Here is a 19,720-nt window from a genome sequence, read left to right as displayed (position 1 = left end):
CGCCATGCGGGGAGTGAGAGAGACACCAATATCTCACACTCTCTCCCCCCTGAAAGAAATTAAATGGGCGCGAGTGAGACCACTGACCTCCCTCCCTTCTATTAGTTATAGGTTATAGTACGTTCGGCTTATCCATGAGTCCGGCTTATCTATGATACGATTTTATTTTAAAAATTCGTATGATTTTTGATCTCCGGCTAATACATGAGTCCGGCTTATAGACAAGAACTTAGGGTAACTCCTTTTCCCTTCATTTTAATAGCCCTGTTTTTAAGGATTTAGTCCTCTCAATTGATTCTTTTCTTCATTAAATGGCAGCCAAACATAAATGTGACGTGAAACGAACCAACAGATGACCAGCTAAATTGGGGTTTTAAACTCCAACCAATTTCACTCCAACCAGTTTCTTAATAAGAAGCCAATTCTTGCTGTTAATTAAACTCGTTACTTAATTCCACGGCTTGCTGCTGCACTCATTTTGCTACAGCAGACATTTCCCAAACTGTTGATTTTCTGTTTCTGATTATTGACCTGAGAGATCAAACTTAATGAATCTTTTTTAATGTTCAGATTATTTGGTTAGCTAATCACCTGTTTGCTCATTTTGTGTCTCATTATTGTTTGGCTGCTAATTAAGGAAATAGTAGGAACTAAGGGGTCTGAGTCGAGTTAATTAAAACTAAGGCAAAAGAAGCTAATTAGCAGCAAAAACAGGTCACTAATTAAGAAGGTGGTTAGAATGAAAACCTGCAGCTATTGTGGCCCTCCAGGACCGGCGTTTGACACCCCTGTTCTAATGCAAGGAATCTTGGTGTCAATTTTGATTCCTCCCTTTCTAATTCAGACCACATAAACCACATTAACAAACTTTCTTACTTTCACCTCTGCAACATATCCCATTTTTGCACATTCCTCTCCTTTTCTAATGTTGAGGAACTTGTCCGTGCTTTTGTCACATCTAGCATCGATTATTGTAACTCCCTACTGGCAGGTTCCCCTTCAGATCTTATGTCACATCTCCAGTTAATTCAAAACTCTGCTGGAAGAGTTCTTACACAGACCAGCAACAGCAAGCATGTCACACCTATCCTGCTTTGCCTCCAGTGACTTCTTATGTCTTACAGGATTGAATGTAAAATTCTATTGTTAACCTACAAGGCTTTAAATGGCCTCGCACCGGGCTACATCAGTGACCTGCTCCATCACTATGCTGTAGTTCGCCCACTAAGGTCCTCTGATTCTGGCAATCTTGTTGTGTCCCACACTAACCTGCACTGTATGGGTGACAGAACCTTTAGCTGTATAGCGCCCAGACTTTGGAATGACCTCCCTAAATTAACTGGATCAGCTGACTCAGTTTTATTCTTTTAAAAAACAATGTAAAACTCATCTGTTAAGGAAGGCGTTAACTTAACCTGACACTTAACCTGGCAGGTGGAAACTGCTGTCACTATACTTCGTATATAAAAGCCAGATCAGATGTTATTTACCTTGATTTATTTACTTATTTTCCTACAGCATAAAGTCACAAGTAGACTGCAGAGCTTCCTGTGTTTGATCGTTTGATCGACACAGGCATGCTCACAAAGTACATGTGTACTGAAGTGACTTTAACTGCAGGTGGAGCTCCTGTCGCACCCTACGTAACTGTGATTGATCTTATTCAGGAAAAGATCCCAGTCGCCACAAGGGAGAAAGACTTTCTGAGACTATGGTCATAAAGCTTATGAAATCATTTCTGGACAAAGGCAGAGCCGTAACAACAGCTGTGTGGAGCTTCCAGCTGCATCTATAGACTCTTCAGTATGCAAGTGACTCTCCACGCTAGTGTTTAAATGTGGTAAATGTACGTGCCCAAAAAAGAAGTCTAACTGCATTCTTGTACCATTGCTCACGTACTGAAGTGTCAGCAGGCATTTTTCGTGGCATTACACTTGTAATTTGTGACCATGCCCGTGTCGATCAAACACAGGAAGCTCTGCAGTCTACTTGTGACTTTATGCTGTAGGAAGATAAGTCAATAAATCAAGGTAAATAACATTCGATCTGGCTTTTATATAATTAACATATAAATGTTTCTTATGTAAAGACCATCACAAAACATAATCACAAACAGGAGTTTGCACGATATGTTGGTGAGCTCTGTAAGTCGTGCTGTTTCGTTGAAGGACAGGTGTGGGGCAGACTGACTGGCAGGATGATGCCGGACCTCGTTCTACATCGAAACTGTGCCATCTCACGCCTTTATGTCTGGTGCAGCAGCGTTGTTCTTATATGTGAGTGGATGGATCCTTGCAGGGAGGGCTTCTGTTCTCTTTCTCCGATCTGAGTTCACCTCTGTTATAGCTCGTCTTTATTTGAAAACAGCAGTGTCAGATCGGGGCGAGCGTGAACGCAACTGAGAGAATAAAACTGAATAAATAAATGCTAACTTTTACAAGTGTTTCCTTAAGAGGCATTAACTCTCTGGAAATGTGTTCTTTTCAATTGCGGCGTTTTAATTAACCTGAATTTAAATAATTATAATAAAAAGGTATTATCCCCCTCCAATTAGGGCCTGGCATCTTAACTCGGTCGGGATGTCCATATCTGAGCGCGCGACCAGTCCCAAAATATATTCAATATTTCGACCGAACCCTTCATTGCCGTCATTTTCAGAAGCATATATATATATATATATATATATATATATATATATATATATATATATATATATATATATATATATTAAAATAATATACGGTTATTAATTTAGCCACAATCCTGCTCGACTACGCCATTTTGTTTCCTTAAGAGGCATTAGCTCTCTGGAAATGTGTTCTTTTCAATTGCGGCATTTTAATTAACCTGAATTTAAATAATTATAAATAAAAAGGTATTATCCCCCTCCAGCATGTAATAAGACGGTTACAAGATTACACGAGAAGTAAAAAGGATAATTTAGCTCTTTATTGACGGGTTCACACGGTATTACAAACGGGAAGCTTACGACAGACATATCAAGCATGTGGGTATCTTGACCTACGCAATCTGCCACCTTTCGTTTGCCACGCTGAAAGGATTTTTACCGGACGGAAGACATAATCCTCCACCCGGCCTCGGATGGAAGACATAATCTTCTGCCCGGCAGCTTCAAAGTGTTGGCCGTAGGTCCATCCTTATATTCGGGTTGCTCCATGCGCAGGCTCCTTCAGTTGGATCCAAACAAGGTCAGGAAAGGACTCAAACCCCACCTTCAAAAATACAGGAATAGCACAATGCCTACATACAGTTCTCATTCTCCAAACAAGGATAATGTGCTGACAGAGGACCGAAATATACTAGTCTGTCTTTAGGCTGACTATTCAATTCTCCAGTTGTCTTTTGGCTCTCTAGTCCTGTGCTTGGCTCGGCAATTCTAAATGAAGATGCGGTGCCCCTGTGTAGCATACTTGGTCTGCCTGTATGAATGAGTCCATAACAGTGGGCACAGAGAATAGTGACATTAAAAATAACAAAACCTACTATAACAACAAGCACCATACATTTACACCGGCTGTTACAGACTCAAATGAAATGTATGTTTTTATTGTATAATAGTAACAATAAGAGCATCTCACTACTCAAAACGTTTATTCTGGGACACATGAAGACTCAAACTGGAGACCTTTTGAATAGGAGTCAGCAGCTCTTACCACTGTACTACCAAAACAGTCACGACAAGGACGTACACTAACCCAATTTCTTTTTCTTCGGTTATAGTCTTGAATAAAAGCGCACTTGTTCTGTTATATTTGTACCTTTTGTGAAAGTGCTTACTTGATATTTGGACTTCAGTCTTCACACATTATACACTTCATGTCTACATTTTGTCATTAGTACTAAAACATGGATAAATTTTGTCTTTTAGGTATGTGTTCAACATTTCTGTCATCCTACACTTACATAGATCTTTGTAGACACGGAACACACATGAAATGCATGTGTTACAAATAACGATATATTTTTTAGCCTATACAGCTCTAGGTACCTGAGTCCCTGATAAACAAGGCTTCAGCTGGGAGAGGTTTTTGCCGTTTCTGCAGCATTGGGGGGGGATGGTATAGCAGGCTGCTTGATGCTTGGGCTTATCGACACATTTACAAGACAAAGGACACTGAATGGAGACGCGTGATCTTAACATAATGATACCACATGCGTCAATAGCAAAAAGAACACCAGGCCTTTAACATTTGAGGATCAAATAAGACAGGTTCCACCTGCATATTCCCTGTGAGGTTCTAATCATTGGCACCAAATCTGGAATATCGGATTCTAATTTTATGGATTTGAAGTGGTGAGAAATGTAGTTGGGGACTTACTTTTTGTCATGTGACATGTCTGCATTTTTATTAATTTAAATTATGGGAATAAATGAATCACCTTTTCTCTGTTGGTATGATGTATGTCATGATCTATTTCTTGCCTTAAAAATTTGCCATAAAAAGTCAACAATTCCCAAGGGGAGTACTTTTTCACATGAATGAAAATGTGAAGAGCAGTGAAATGTGAGCATTATCACTGACTGTTCCTTTCGCACAGAACATGGTTGGGAGTTCCAGACAGTTAAAGTAATAAAACTAAAGAGCTTCACAAAGAGCTTCACAAAGAGCTGCATGACAAGTCAATAAAAAGTGAGAAATCAGTAGTTATGCATTTGAAAAAGACTGAAGGCTCATTGCTAAGTTCTACACAAAACTGGCAGTGAGTGAGTGAGTAGGATAGAATTTAGAGAATAAGAAGCAACATAAGGCAACAATGCTTGCTTTCTTCTACGCTATTTGTGATAATGGTGAACTGAAAATAATTGATGCAACTGTAGAAGATGAAAGAGTGAAAACATATGGTGGGTGACTTAGAGAAGGCAGACGTTTGCAAATGGCCAAACTGGGTTGGAAGATTATAAAGGAACAACTACAGAGAGTGATGAACACAACAAGCACTGAAAAAACGATTGATAGTAAGAGAAATGTGAAGATGACATAGCTTGTGACATTTTAAGGGGTCACAAAAGGAAAAGGAGAAATAAATAAATATCACTGCAAAGTGACAGAACCTTAAAATAAAGTGGAAGTTTCAGACAGTTGAAGGTTTGAGGATGATTTTGTAACCAGAACAGCAATTGCAAGAGAGTGAATATGTAGTGTGGAGTTCAGTATTTACTGAATTAGAGAGAAACAAACTAAAAACAGAAGAAAGACGTGGAATATAAATGTGAGCATGGAAAGATTTACATGGCTACAAAGGAGTCAAAATCAATGCATTTTGCAGTGGGAAGAAGGTAAGGATGGTAAGCTTTTAACCATTCTACACTCAAAGAAACAGCCTAGACATAAGCTTTTAAGAAGCTAAAGTACTACAAGGACAGAAATTGAGGAGACTAAATTAAAGAGAGCAAGCAAGAAAAAGACTTCCTGAAGTAACACTCTTAAGATGAGAGGTTTACAGTATTGCCTCAAAGCTCTCTGCTTCAATATCTAGTCGTTATTCAGGGTTTTGTGTGTCCTCCGTGCAGCTTTTCCTCCTGTAATTTTGGTTTCTCAGTAACTCAGATACATTCATGTTGGAGTATTTGGTGACCCTAAACTGGTATAGCATGAGTGAGTACAACTGTGCCAACAACCTTCTGGCCCACAGCTCTATGGATTCATTGAGCACAGTCCATTCCTGGAATGTAGGAGAACGCTTCCAGAGTTGAGAGTTGAACTTAGCCACAATAAAAGATTCCACTAGTTATTCCAAGCAAAGAAGAAGAAATTATGGGGGTGACTTTGCTCTTAGGAACCATCAATGCTGCAAAATTTTTAATAGCCTTTCCCAGATCTATGTCTTCACAGTATCCTATTTCTAAGCTCTGCAGGCAGTTCTTTTGACCACATGGATTGGTTTTTGCCCTGATACACTTGTCCGCTATGGCTCCTTCTATGGACAGTTGTGTGCCTTTCCTAGTTATGTGCAATTAGTTAACTGACCAAAGGTGGCCTCCAAAAAAGGTGTAGGAACATCTCAGTGATGACCAACAGAATGGGATGCACCTGAGCCAGATTTCATATGTCATTGCAAGGGGTCTGAATATTTGTGTCATTGGAAAATTTCAGGTATTTTTAATAAAATTGTAAAAAAAAAAAAAATCATAAAATCCCGTTATTGTCCAACTTTGTCATTCTGTGCTATTGAGTTTTGTTTGCTGAGGAGAAAAAAGAATTTCAAAAATTTTAGTATAAGGTTGCTACATAATATTTGATAAAAGTGAATGTCTCTGAATACCTTCTGAAAGCACTTTATCACCTCAGCTCAGACACAACTGTGACCCAGGATACTCTTTTACCAAGGATACTTACAAGCAGCATTGTGTTTGAATATGATGTTCATTGTAGACAGTCCTTGACTAGCATAGAAATCCATTAATAATTTATCACTCATGTAAACTGTTTCTCCCTATCTTTCCAATTTAGCTGTCTTCATTACCCCAGTTTGAACACTAAAATCACCCAGCAAGACAAGATAATCAGTAGAAGACATTTTTTTTCAGGCATCCAATGTAATGTCACTAAAAATGGTCTAATACCCAGAATAGTTGTTTGCTGAATACATGAAAACGTTTAACACTTTTCCTACCTGCAACTCAGAGTTGCATTAAGGTGACACTCTTATCCACCACAACAAAGTCCAGTTGCATGGCTCCCAGTCAGGGGCTTGTGAGTACCCCTCCCATGGTCTGAAGATTCCAGGGTAGAGGAGAAGCCACCCTTCAAGACTTCTGCTTTTGCTATGCAGAGTGAGTCCAGCTATATCTTGCATGTACATACTACACCCCAAGAGCTAGTTTCAGTTGCCAAGGTCTGGTGGGCTCTGCTGTGTTCCACTCTTGCCTAGCAATGCATACATCCTTCACCCTTGTGGTTGATGAGCCTATATGGCGACTAGCTTTTTTTTTTATTTAGAATAAACTCGGCCACTTGCCAGCAATCTCTATTCCCAGTCATGGGTCCAGGTGACAATTACAGTATCCTCCTTCAAGGTGAGGACATCTCTGATTTATTTGAGGCTGGTATGAGACCTAATAATGCATTTTTCTTTGTCATTGGTCTATCAGCAGCACGCATATCCAGAAAAAATGTTCTAAAGATCACTGAGACACAGAAGGCAGTAACAACAATAATCGATGTCAGCAATTAGATGGACTGCTGCATCTTCCTTTCGTAACTGTTTGGGACAAAAATCGGCCGCCAGTCATTTTCCAGCTATGCTTATTCCAACGGAGGTCTATGGGAATCCTAAACCTGAACAAGCTCCAGTCAGGGGATATACCTGCCAGTTTCTCATACGACACACTGTTTGGAGTGTCTAGTCAACATGCACACAATTGGTATGTGAAGGGAAATAAGTGCAGGCATGTGGTGCTTGTGCGTATTCCACACAGAAAATGTCTAGACCAACTTTTGAATCCAGAACTTTGTAGGTGTGACATAGCAGTGTTAACTATGTTGCCAACAATTTTGCCAACCTCCGACTTGCACCTCTTGAATAACAGATTATTTGAGTGAGTGTATGTCAACTGCTTGTCTTTTGTATAATGTTGTTATGTGAAGACTACAAAGTTATCGAAATGATCATTTTCTGTGTAGAAAAATGCTTTATATCTTTCAGTGGGTGACGACTGTAAACCCCTTCAGTACTGTACGTCTTTGGCTCCTGCTGTTACTCCTGATAACAAGTGCTTCTACAACTTCTCAGAGTGTCTGCGAGGAACATACACTCATTGCAGTGCCTTGAACACAGTTGGTTTCACCTACCTTTGTATTCAAGAGCAAGGAGTTCTTATTATTATGTTTTGTTTTGAGGTGGTTTAACTTATTTATAGATTTATATCAAGTAGTTATAAATTTAAGATTTATAACTACTTGATATATTCTCCAAAGCAGTGGCCTATCTAGAAACTCGGCCCTCCTTCCAGCTACCTGCTTACACCTTTCCCACCTCTTCCGCTTTGAATATTCTCTTAGCTATTGCTCTATACTGCAGTGATGTCAGATGAAGCTAGGAAGACTTGCCAGTGGCATTCGGTTTGCTTTGAACCCTGTTATCATAGGGCAGGGCTTTTAAGTTATACACCCATGCCCAATGGACATTGTATACTTCGCATTAAAAGAAATGCAGTCAAAAAAACTGTAGAGTCTTCCCCTCCAGCACTAAAGCATAAAACACTTGCATGTTTGGGTCTTCAAATAATAATAATCTTTCTGTAGTAAATAATGGAAACAAAAGTTTGGAAATGTATAAAAACTTATTTATAATTTATTTTTGGTAGTATGAAAATTGAGTCTATTGCCAGAAGATGCCTTGTCTGGGGAGCACAGAACAGCTGCTGTTAAAAAGCAGACCTTAAAAATGTATTTATTTTGTAGAACTATGTTCTAATGAACTTAGCCAACGGGGGCTACTTGTTTTCATAGCTAAACACCTCATCTCTCACCACTGGGCATGTTAGTCCTTTTTTGCCATTACTTTAAATCCATTTAACGTCTGCAGTATCTTACATACAGAGACCCCATTCCCTTTTGATCATCTTTTATCTTTATAACAGTTATTTTCTGAATATGTAAATGTACAGCGCTTTGGGCAAGGCTCCATTTCAAAGAAAGCAAAATTTTGAACAAGTTAAGGAGATAGGTGTGGGGTATCTTGTTGCTTCTGATATTAGATACTATTGTTAACTTTCAAAAATTGTAAATATGATCCTGTATTGCTCCATTTGGTTCTCGTATGCTTATCAAGATGAGATGATATCAGGATGAAGACCTGTTTTATTTTGGTCCTGCTTGATGGAAACAAAGAAGGCTTTATTGCTTTTATTAGGATGATGCAGAACAGTCAGTGTGCCACCATCCAAGATACAGCTATGTAAAACAGCTGGGCCATTTATGTCACTTCCGTGTGATATGGTTGAAAATAGTCATTGTGGGACAAAGTGTTAATCTGGTTTCTAAAAATGTCATGAATGACGGCTCAGTACAGATCCTTCTGTAGAATACTAAGGAGGAGATGAAAGTTCAGTTACATTTTCATTTTAAATATATTTATTTGGCTGACACCTTTGTCTACTTACAAGTTTTGAGATACAATGAATTACTTTCTTTTGTTTTTCCAATTGGAGCACATGCTGGTGAAGTAACTTGTTCATGGTCACACAGAGTGGGAATTGAACCAACAGCCTCAGGGTTTCAAGTCTAAAGCTTTGTCCACTACAGCACACTGCCAGCCAGTGTGGCTGAGGTCTCCGGGACTCTCTCTGTGTTTGTCTCTCTTTGACGTTGTCTTGTAATAACTGACCGTAGACCCCTCAGAAGTTTATTTTTTCCATGGATGCTGCAGACTGGAGTCTTTGTTTCCATCTGTCAACTGGTCATAGCTTGACAGTTAATTAATAGACAGATATTACATGTTTATATTAATGAGATTTGAACCACTGTTTCCCGTTTATTTAAACAAAGTCTTGTCTTTATATGTACTAACTATGTAATTAGTAATTTGTTAAGTTTGCATTTAGCTGTGAACTTGTCAGGGTGCTCTGCACCTGCACTGAGTGGAAGCCCTCTATACAAAAATGAACTGAATATACTGTAGTGTAAATATTACTTACTTTGATTTATTTAAAGTAACTTGACAATCTTAAAATCCACGTAATCTTGATCACAGCCATGGGGGTTGACGGTGGACAGAACCTTCTGCAGAAGCATTGACCCAGTCACAGCATGGCAACCTGACAAGTCCCAAGTAACATACCCTTTGTGTCTTTAGGTTCTCGCAGTTAACTACACAGCAAAAAAAAATAGCAGAAACTCTTTAATTATTGGCATTATTTTTTTAAACAACTTAATCTACCATTTATTATTTCGGTCTGCTTATGTCCATTTTCACAGTTGGAGCATGTCCAGGCAGCATCTTGTTTAACTGTAAAAACAACATCTATCTGTTGCATGGCACAGATGCTCATATAGGGCCCATTTACAGTGGACATTTACGGGAATACTTCAACTAAAAGTTTTGTTTTGTATCATATTCAACAAGACTTGAGACTGTAATTCCTGCCAAAGGTGCATCGACAAAGTATTGAGCAAAGGCTGTGAATACTTACGTACATGTGCTTTCTCAATTTTTTTATTTTTAATAAATTTGTAAAAATCTCAAGTAAACTTTTTTCACATTGTCATTAATGGGGTGTTGTGTGTAGAATTCTGAGGAAAAAAATTAATTTAATCCATTTTGGAATAAGGCTGTAACATAACAAAATGTGGAAAAAGTGATGCGCTGTGAATACTTTCCGGATGCACTGTATTACTTACTCCATGTACTTTGTTGTGGTGTCCAAGAAAAGTTTTTAATCTTGTGTTTTCATGCAGAATGGAGAGAGAAAATTTTATGATGTAACAGAAGCCAGCAGTGACCATTGCTGAACATTGGCAAGCGATGTGAAAAATATCAGTGGAAATAAAAAAAAACAAAAAATCTTTCCTTATTCATGTTGCATTATCCACATTTCGGTTACCCAGGTGCTATGCTCAAAATGTGCAAAACACGTTCCTTTTTGCTAAAATATTGTTGTATAGTTTACCAAAATTATCAGCACACACATAAATGGGAAACCTAAAGCCTCCAGGGAGTTACTTCTTGAACTGAAGACAGGGCTCTTGACCAGCGAGTGAGAGGGAAAGGTGGGTTTTCCATCGAAAAAGGCAATTATTCCCTCAGGCTTTAGGTTTCCTGCTTATGTGCATGCAGAACATTGGGTAGGCTATGTTTTTGTTTTTGAAATGACATACAAACATTGGGCCAACATGACTAAGCCAGGCATTGAAACAGGTCTACATCTGTAAGGAAACAACACTAACTCTTGTGACACTAATCTGTCACTGTTAAATTCAATTATCTTTACTGAAGATATATCATTTATTTTCACACAGAAGGTTTAAAAAAATTATTAAAACAAAGTGTCATTTTGAGAATTAATGAATTTAATACACATTTTGAATCAATGAAGAAAGGGAAAAATTAAATACATTTTAATGGTCATAGCCTGTAATGATAATGTTTTATTTAGCCCAGAATATGGGAGCTGTGCAATAGCACATTCCTTGACAGTGAGCTTGATATAATAGCTCAGTGTTGCAATTTGGAGAAATAATCCCTGAAGCCTACGAAAAAAGTCGTAATCCTGGGCCACCTTAAATTCCTTTGCAACTCTCCATCAATGTTATTGTTTTGCAAATGTGTCGATCAGCACAAGCAGCAAGCAGCCTACTATCCCATACCCCATCGACGCAGTTGATGTTCTCCTAGGTCATGTCTCTTTATGTGGGTGTGAGGTGCCTGGAGTTGTATAGGGTAAAGAGTACAGTAATCCCTCCTTCATCGCGGGGGTTGCGTTCCAGAGCCACCCGCGAAATAAGAAAATCCGCGAAGTAGAAACCATATGTTTATATGGTTATTTTTATATTGTCATGCTTGGGTCACAGATTTGCGCAGAAACACAGGAGGTTGTAGAGAGACAAGAACGTTATTCAAACACTGCAAACAAACATTTGTCTCTTTTTCAAAAGTTTAAACTGTGCTCCATGACAAGACAGAGATGACAGTTCTGTCTCACAATTAAAAGAATGCAAACATATCTTCCTCTTCAAAGGAAACAGAGAGGAAAGCAAACAAATAAATAGGGCTGTTTGGCTTTTAAGTATGCGAAGCACCGCCGGTACAAAGCTGTTGAAGGCGGCAGCTCACACCCCCTCCGTCAGGAGCAGGGAGAGAGAGAGAGAGAGAGAGAGAGAGAAAAACAAAGTCAAAAATCAATACGTGCCCTTTGAGCTTTTAAGTATGCGAAGCACTGTGCAGCATACTTAAAAGCTGCACACAGAAGGTAGCAACGTGAAGATAATCTTTCAGCATTTTTAGACGAGCGTCCGTATCGTCTAGGTGTGCGAACAGCCCCCCTGCTCACACCCCCTACGTCAGGATCACAGATAGTCAGCACAAGAGAGAGAGAAAGAAAAGTAAGCTGGGTAGCTTCTCAGCCATCTGCCAATAGCATCCCTTGTATGAAATCAACTGGGCAAACCAACTGAGGAAGCATGTACCAGAAATTAAAAGACCCATTGTCCTCAGAAATCCGCGAACCAGCAAAAAATCCGCGATATATATTTAAATATGCTTACATATAAAATCCGCGATAGAGTGAAGCCGCGAAAGGCGAAGCGCGATATAGCGAGGGATCACTGTATATTGTTTTTTGGAATACACGCATTTCATGCGTGTTCCGTGTCTACAGCAATCGGAGTAAATTTAGGATGACAGGAAATGCGAAACAAGAAATGCTGAACACATACCTGAAACAGAAACTTTTTCTATGTTATAATAATAATGATGTGAAATGTATAATGTGTGAAGACTTTAGTCCAAATATCAAATAAACACATGCACTTTTATTCAAGAATATAACCAAAGGGGGAAAAAAGCATTCAATTTACATGTTGCTGTCAATGAGTTAAAAACACAAGCTCAAATGTCATTCGACAGAAAGTTGATATGTCCTCTTGGAAAGAATTTCAGGTGTTAAACTGAGCTGTCTGGATTTACTACTGAACTACTGCATCATTTAAAACAGCATTGCACTCACAGAAGCTTTTCTCTTAACAAAACTGAGAAACTTGTTGGTTTAAAAAAAAAAGGTGTTTCACAGATCTGAAATTTGCATCTCTTTCTCTTGTTACTTTTTATTATTTTTATTTTTTATTATTTTTATCCTTTCTTATGAAATGAAGGGATTTAAAATGGGTAGTTTTAACATTTATAGATGTGAAGATGCATTAAAAAGCCTGAGCTCTATGAGCTCAGTGAAAAAAGCGCTTTCAAGTGGCTCATCTCCATGAAACATACTGGAATGTCAGTCTGGAGGCCCAGAGGTAAAGAACCTGGGGTGGTGATGGTTTTCTCAGTCACAGTACAAGTCACAGTGGGGAAGTGCAGTTTTCGTAGCAAGACGCCTAAATCCTATCCTTCTTAAATACTGAAATAATTAGAAGCCATCTGTAGGTTTTAAGATCTGTCTTTGATAAAACTATATAGTAGTAGAGAAGGTGAAAGTAACTTTTACTTGTTTTTCTTTTGCACATATACAATGATTTTCTTTCTGTCTTTCTTTGTTGCTCTTAACTTGTCTTTTAATAATTATTTATGGGATTTCAGGGTCTAAAAATAATCAGTGTGTATAGTTGTTAATTCCTTGATTGGGTAAGCAAAGGCAGCTGTTTATAAATCTGGAAAATAGAAAGTTGAGTCAATCAGGACTGGTGAGTTGTGACTTATTTGTGGTGTAATTGTTGATTTTTAATTAATAAAGTTGATTTAAATCTTTTTCTTTCTTTCTTTCTTTCTTTCTTTCTTTCTTTCTTTCTTTCTTTCTTTCTTTCTTCAACCAACATTTCTTGTGCCTATGGTCCTGTCTAAGTAAAAAGCATAATATTGATCTATCCTTTTTTGAACCCAGTTCCAAGTTCTGGTAACACTTGTGTAAGTTGGCATGTAGTTAACACTCCACGAGACACCAACGTTTATTCATAATTTAGGGTTGCCAATTTATTTAATATACAAAATTTTGGAAAGTGGGAGAAAAACAATTGTGCAGTGTGTTTATATAAAAAAAAAACACACACACAAAACACAACACTCAGACACAAGTTGATCGTGTAAACCCCATGCAGATGATGACTGGTATTTGAGCTTATCCTCCTGGAGCTTTAAAGTGACACAACTAGTGAAGTCTGGAGCATAAATGGAGAAAGCCTTTAGCTTCAGAAAGCAGCTTTGTTAACATGACGGTCTCAAAGAACAATTGCACTGTCAGAATTTGCCATGAGTACAGACTGTGAATTGTGTGATTTGATGGTGTGTACCCCATTTTTTTGTACACATCATATTGAAATATGTCTTGTTTGGCTTGCTGGAGGTACTTTTCCTTAATCTGTTTTTGTTTTGTTTTTTTGCTGTATTATATGCCAAGTGTGTCAGCTAAAAATGGTGGATGTTCTTTAAGTTGATTTTTTTTTTTTTTTTTTATAAACGGCTTGAAGGTATAAATAAATTCACGAAGAAGCTGCGGAGCCCATATGCCTTGGATAACAACGAAGTGCTGGACTTTCTGTCTAGAGTCCCCTCTGATATTCAGAAGGTAATTTTTCTTTTAATGAGTCTTTGATTTTTATTTTCTCCATCATTATCATTCCTGTGCCCATTGTGTACTATTTACTTTTATTTTACTTTCTTTATGGATTGAAGCACTGTTGCTGACATTGAAAAGAATGGAGAATAAATAGATGAAGGGAAAAAAAGTTTAAATGCAATTTTTTTCTCTAATCTGTTCAATTTAGTTTTTGTAATCTAAAATTTTATGGCTGCTTCTCTGCATCTCTCAAATCTACACTCCCCCCTACCCTCCTTTCAGTTATGCATGTCAAACTCTGTTTGTTCTCTGGCAAAAGGGGGCCCTATGAAAGCTGCCAAACTTCGTCAGTTGTACCTGCCAGCAGTGTTTTCCCAGCTCACACTTTTGCCGGAGTCTCTGAGGGATAACTTGTCAGCCACAATTGTAGCCATAATCAAGCCCCTCTCCTCCCTTTAGATTAGTGCCCAGTGAGTTCTAGGATGGATCCCTTCCCCCACAGACAACAGAAAATGTCTTTTTCATTTTAATTACCAAAAGCTAAAATGTTATAATAATGCCTGATTTCTTCACTGGTCAGATATATATCACACGTCAAACTAGGATATTTCTAAATAAGACATGGCTTTTCAATCAGCTATGCTTGACTGTTTTTGGTGATAAGCAGAGAATAAACATGCCATAATATCCTGAGAAGCTTAAGGCTCCAGCTGGTCTCCTGAAGATGGAACCTTCGAATGTGGCCTTGTCATATCAGGTTGGAAGAGTCAATTAATGAACTCCTGGGCTGCAGTTAGCATGCTGTGCACCGTATGCGAAGTCTGTATTACTAATGACTGCTGTGTCATTTTCTGTTAAATCTTCAGCCATAAGACACTGCCACTTAAGGGAAAAAGTATTTATTTTGTAAGTGTCAAGAAGGTCTTGGCACATTATTTCTATATCATTTCTGTGTTGAGTTAGAAATATTTTGACTTTGGCTTTTCCATAGATTGTAAGAAAAGCAGGACCACAAACTGGTTGATACTGGGAGTCCTACAAGTGAGCTGTTATCTGTATCAAAGTATGCCATTCTAGACAGATTACTAGTAACACATATACACAGTACGAGCAAACATTTGTGGGCTGCAACTAGTATGGCAGTCTTTCTGTTTTTAAATGCTGTAAAAATCTTGAGCAAAGGCTAAGACAAGTGATTTTTTTTAAAGCCACCAGTGAAGATTATTGGCCAATGGGACCAAGTTTACCCACAATCGCCTTTGACCATTATACTTAAGTTTATGAAAGACTGGCTTTCCCTATTCAACCTACAACATATAATTTTACCAGATACACAAGTGGCTCATAAACTGGACTTGCTTTTAACTTATGGGTATGGGCAGGATAAGGCAAGACAAAGCTGCAGCTGAGCCGCCATGCACTGACACACATGCAGAGTTTGACCACAAGGTCTTTTAATGTCTGAACACAAACCATGTAACGGTTTAGTATGTACCCTTAATTAAGCTCGATGCCACATTATCAGTCTAATATAAGGATTTATTCTAACTTCATGATGTTGTGTTTGCCATTTTATACACTGGGAACAGAGATTTTAGATGGTGCTCAGCTTGGATGTTCTTTTTATTTATCACTTAAAATAATATTAATGCTTACAATAAAGTTACAGGCCCATACTTTAAAGGCAATTGAATAAAATGTGTATTGCCTTTCAAGTTTTTCATCTTAATTGTTTAAAAAATGTTTTTATCCTCTAAATCAAACTAATTTAAACATCTTTAATGAAAGCCAAAAAAAAATCAAACATTTTGTGCATTATTTTAACTGTATGTAACGCAAACAACAAATGGCATCTCTGAAACATCTGCAAAGCAGTCCAAGACTGCAGCTTGTGACATCATTGTGTCTGTGAACATCTGTCAGTCGTAAAGGGAATTTTCGCTTCAAACACACTTGACAATGACTTTGTTCTTTCAGTATCTTTCCCCTTTAATCAGGATCTGATAATAAGATTCAAACTTGAAATTCTCTTTTTACTCTTTAGTTTTGTCTTTGTAGAGTGGCTGCTTAGGTTCTATGGGGGGACCCTGTGATGTTTCGTCTTATCGGAAAAGTATATTAAATTTATTCCACAATAGTTTTTGAATAAAAAAATCCAGCAGACTTAGTGAAAGAGAAAAATCAAATGTGACTGATTAGTCTTAATTTTTTAAGTTCAAAAGAATGCATATATAATTTTGTAAATTTTGAAAGGAAACATGAAAGTTTCTTTAGCACTTACATACAAGAGTACAAACACCTGACTCAAACTCTTTTAAGTACACAAGCTCCTGGTTTAAAAGTTTTATATGTTGCATACCAAACCCACGTGCATGTTAGTGGCTTCCTATCTAGAGAGGGTGCCTGCCTTTCATCCTTCTGCTAGCATATGACTCTCCACTTGTCAAAGCGAGTACAGAGGGTGACCAAAGGCTGGGTGAATAAGTACAGTAGGATATCAGAAGTTGTCGGAGATCAAATCTTGTTTACTCCTCTGAGTTAGCTGTTCATGTTATTCTATGGAGAACGTTGGCTTTACTGTTACACTTACGGTGTCACACTGTGTTTGTTAACCTCTTGTGTTAGTCTGACTTGAATTGCTCATTTTTTTCTATTTTAACACCATGGAAACATCAAATGCTGAACTGAAGCATTTACTGTATAGTTTTGCATGATTTGGTATAAATAAAGTAAAAGGAAACATACAGATAAATTAAGAAGAACAGTTAATGCTAAGCTAACTCTAGGACTTCCTCCTGCCTTCAATATTTCCAGTACAACTCCAAGTGGGCCCACCTCTTTACCCATCTTCACCTTTTTCAGTGCTTTTGTAACCTCCTCTTTAGAAAACCTACAACTTGGTCCTTCTATTTCCACACAGCAAACATTATTAACAACCCCCTGATCTCATTCAGGAACTTGTCCATATATTTGTTCCAAGTATGCCTAAAACCCAGTACTGTCAGTGAAGTTGTTCCCTTCAGCATGTTTCAAGCAGTTCACACCTACTACATCCTGTCTTTGTTTTGCCATCTTCTTTGTGGTTCTGAGTACACTCCTCTTTTCTTCCTCATTCACTTCTGTTTCTTGCCTTCTTATAACTGCTTTTCTGGCATTTCTCTTTGCTTCTTTGTAGCTCGCCATGTCTGCCCTTGCTTCCTGTCTCTCCTTATAGCATCTCCTGCTTTCCTCAATTGCCATCTCTACCTTCATATTCCACCTCCATATTTCCTTGTATCCCTTTGAAGATCCCTTTGTCCAATCACAGACTACTTCTGTTGTTTTCAACCAGACATTCTTAATTCTGTCCCACTTGCCATTCCCAACTGATGCCTATGAAACGTCATTAAATCTTGCTACCAATGTTTCATCAAAATAGACCTGTGCAAAATGATTGTGTGTACAGGGAAAGTTCCTGAAGAATCCTGGAAATAGAAGTGTGGCTTTCCAGTATACAAAGAAAAAGTTGATCAATTGGATTGTAGGCCATAATAAGCAATTTAGCTTTCAGTGCCTATAATGAATGTGATTAAGATAGTGTTAGAAAAATGAATCAGATAAAAGTTAATTGAATGCAGTTTGAGTTCATCATCCCTGGGAAAGGAGAAACGGATGTGATCTTTGGGATCAAGCAAATGCAGGAAACGTATCAGGCAAAAGGAAAATAAACTGCATTATGCATTTGTAGATCTGGAGAATGCATATGACAGCCAAGAAGAGAGGAGGTGAGATGGGCATTGAGAATCTTAGGTGTCAAGAATTGGTTAGTGCCTGCAGTAATGTCATTTTATAAGAAAGCATGAACTGTGGTCAAAACAACAGGTTGGGCTAGTGAGAGTATTGAGGTTAAGGTGGGAATAAATCTAGGATCCATTCTAAGTCTGTTGCTTTCTGTGATAGTGATGGAGGAAGTAACCGGAGGAGTGCATAAAGGGTTGCTATATAGAACATTAGAATAATTAAGGCAAGAACAGGCCATTAAGCCCAACAAAGCTTACCAGTCATATCCACTTATTTTTCCATAATAACATGAAGTCTAATAACTGTTGTGCTCCAATGATCTTGTATTGATGGCAAAAAGGTGAAGTGGAATTGAAGGAGAAAATATTGAAATGGGTAGACAGGAAAGGAAAGGCCTCAAGGTAAATACAAGAAAGACCAATGTCATGGAGACATGAAAGATATGGGTGCATGGTTTTGTGGTGTGTGTGATAACTGTGTCGGGAGAAATTGAATCCAATGCACATGTTGCCAGAAGTGGTTGCATAAAAGATGCAGTGGTGTGAAGGGCAGTTAGGTAATAGTTTGGCAGAGCTATCTTTGACTGTAAAAAGCATATGAGAAGGGTACAGAATGCTTATGTAGTAAGTGTAAGTTAGGTATAAATTGGCAGTGGAGTTGTTTCACAGAAAGTATAGAGTTTCTACTGCTTAGGTGACATATTCAGTGCAGATGGAGGTACGTACACAGCAGTGAGGGGTACATGGAAGAAAGTCCATAAGCTGTTTTAAATTCTGACATCTAAGGGAGTCGCTCTGGCATTGAAGGGAAAAATTTATGAAAGCAGTGTGAGGACTAGTAAGCTGTATGGAACTGAGACGTGGCTGATGAAAGCAGAGCATGAAGCAAACCTTGAAAGAACAGAGATGAGAATAATCAGATGGATGTGTGAACTTTGATGGAGTGAATGGAAAATGAATGCTGAAATAAGAAAAAAGACTTGGTGTGGAGGCAATAAGTTTTGTGCTGAGGAAAAGCAGACCAAGATTGTACGAGACTGTGGAGAGAAAGGTTGATTAGTTGAAGAGGTGTGCATCAAGATGGAGGTCAAGGGGATCATGCACAGAGAAAACCCGAAGGAGAGGTGGTTAGAGGGGGTGTCAGATGATATAAAAAGAGCTGGTCTCACTCCGAAGGATGTAAAGAACTGTAGAGAGTGAAAGAAAATGATTCTGGAGCAACAAGCTAAGCTGTAAAATGGCCATTCAACTGATGGTGATAATGGTAGTGATGATTATATTTATGATAGGACAAAGCAAACAGAAATTTGATATATATCAGCCCTTAATAAATGCAAAGGCCTTATAATAAGGAACTGCTCTAAGTGAACAGCCACTGTAATGGTCATCCCAATAGAAGGTCCTTGTGAAATTATTTTGAATTGGGCAAAAAAATTAATAAATAAATAATGATAGGATGGTAAGCGATTGCAACTCTTCTGTATGTCTTACACTGTGCAGCTGATCTGCTTTTGTTATGCTGGGGGGGGGGGGTGGTTAGATGGAGAGAGAGAAACCGGGACCCTTGACTTCTCAATCCTTCCTTTTTGTGATTAATCCCTCTGCTGCTGTGTTTGGAAAATGATTCATTACTTGTGAACCTTCTTTCGCTTCTCCATGTTGAGTCTCTCAGGGGAGCCATTAGTATTCGCTCCAGCAATCTCGAATTACC

General features: G+C 38.3%; 1 protein-coding gene across 2 annotated transcripts in view; it reads left to right on the top strand.

Moving 5' to 3' along the window:
• Positions 1-19,720, top strand: part of mctp2a (multiple C2 domains, transmembrane 2a) — a 339,546-nt gene that overhangs the window by 314,136 nt on the left and 5,690 nt on the right. For both annotated transcript variants that reach the window (XM_028823594.2, XM_028823595.2), the window contains one exon: positions 14,142-14,239. In XM_028823594.2, coding sequence (XP_028679427.1) covers positions 14,142-14,239 — 98 coding nt within the window. The remainder of the gene's footprint in view (positions 1-14,141; positions 14,240-19,720) is intronic.

This window comes from Erpetoichthys calabaricus, chromosome 17 (genome assembly GCF_900747795.2).
Source record: "Erpetoichthys calabaricus chromosome 17, fErpCal1.3, whole genome shotgun sequence".
NCBI lineage: Eukaryota > Metazoa > Chordata > Cladistia > Polypteriformes > Polypteridae > Erpetoichthys > Erpetoichthys calabaricus.
Note: the sequence above shows the minus strand (reverse complement) of the source record. Positions and strands in the feature narration are given on the sequence as shown.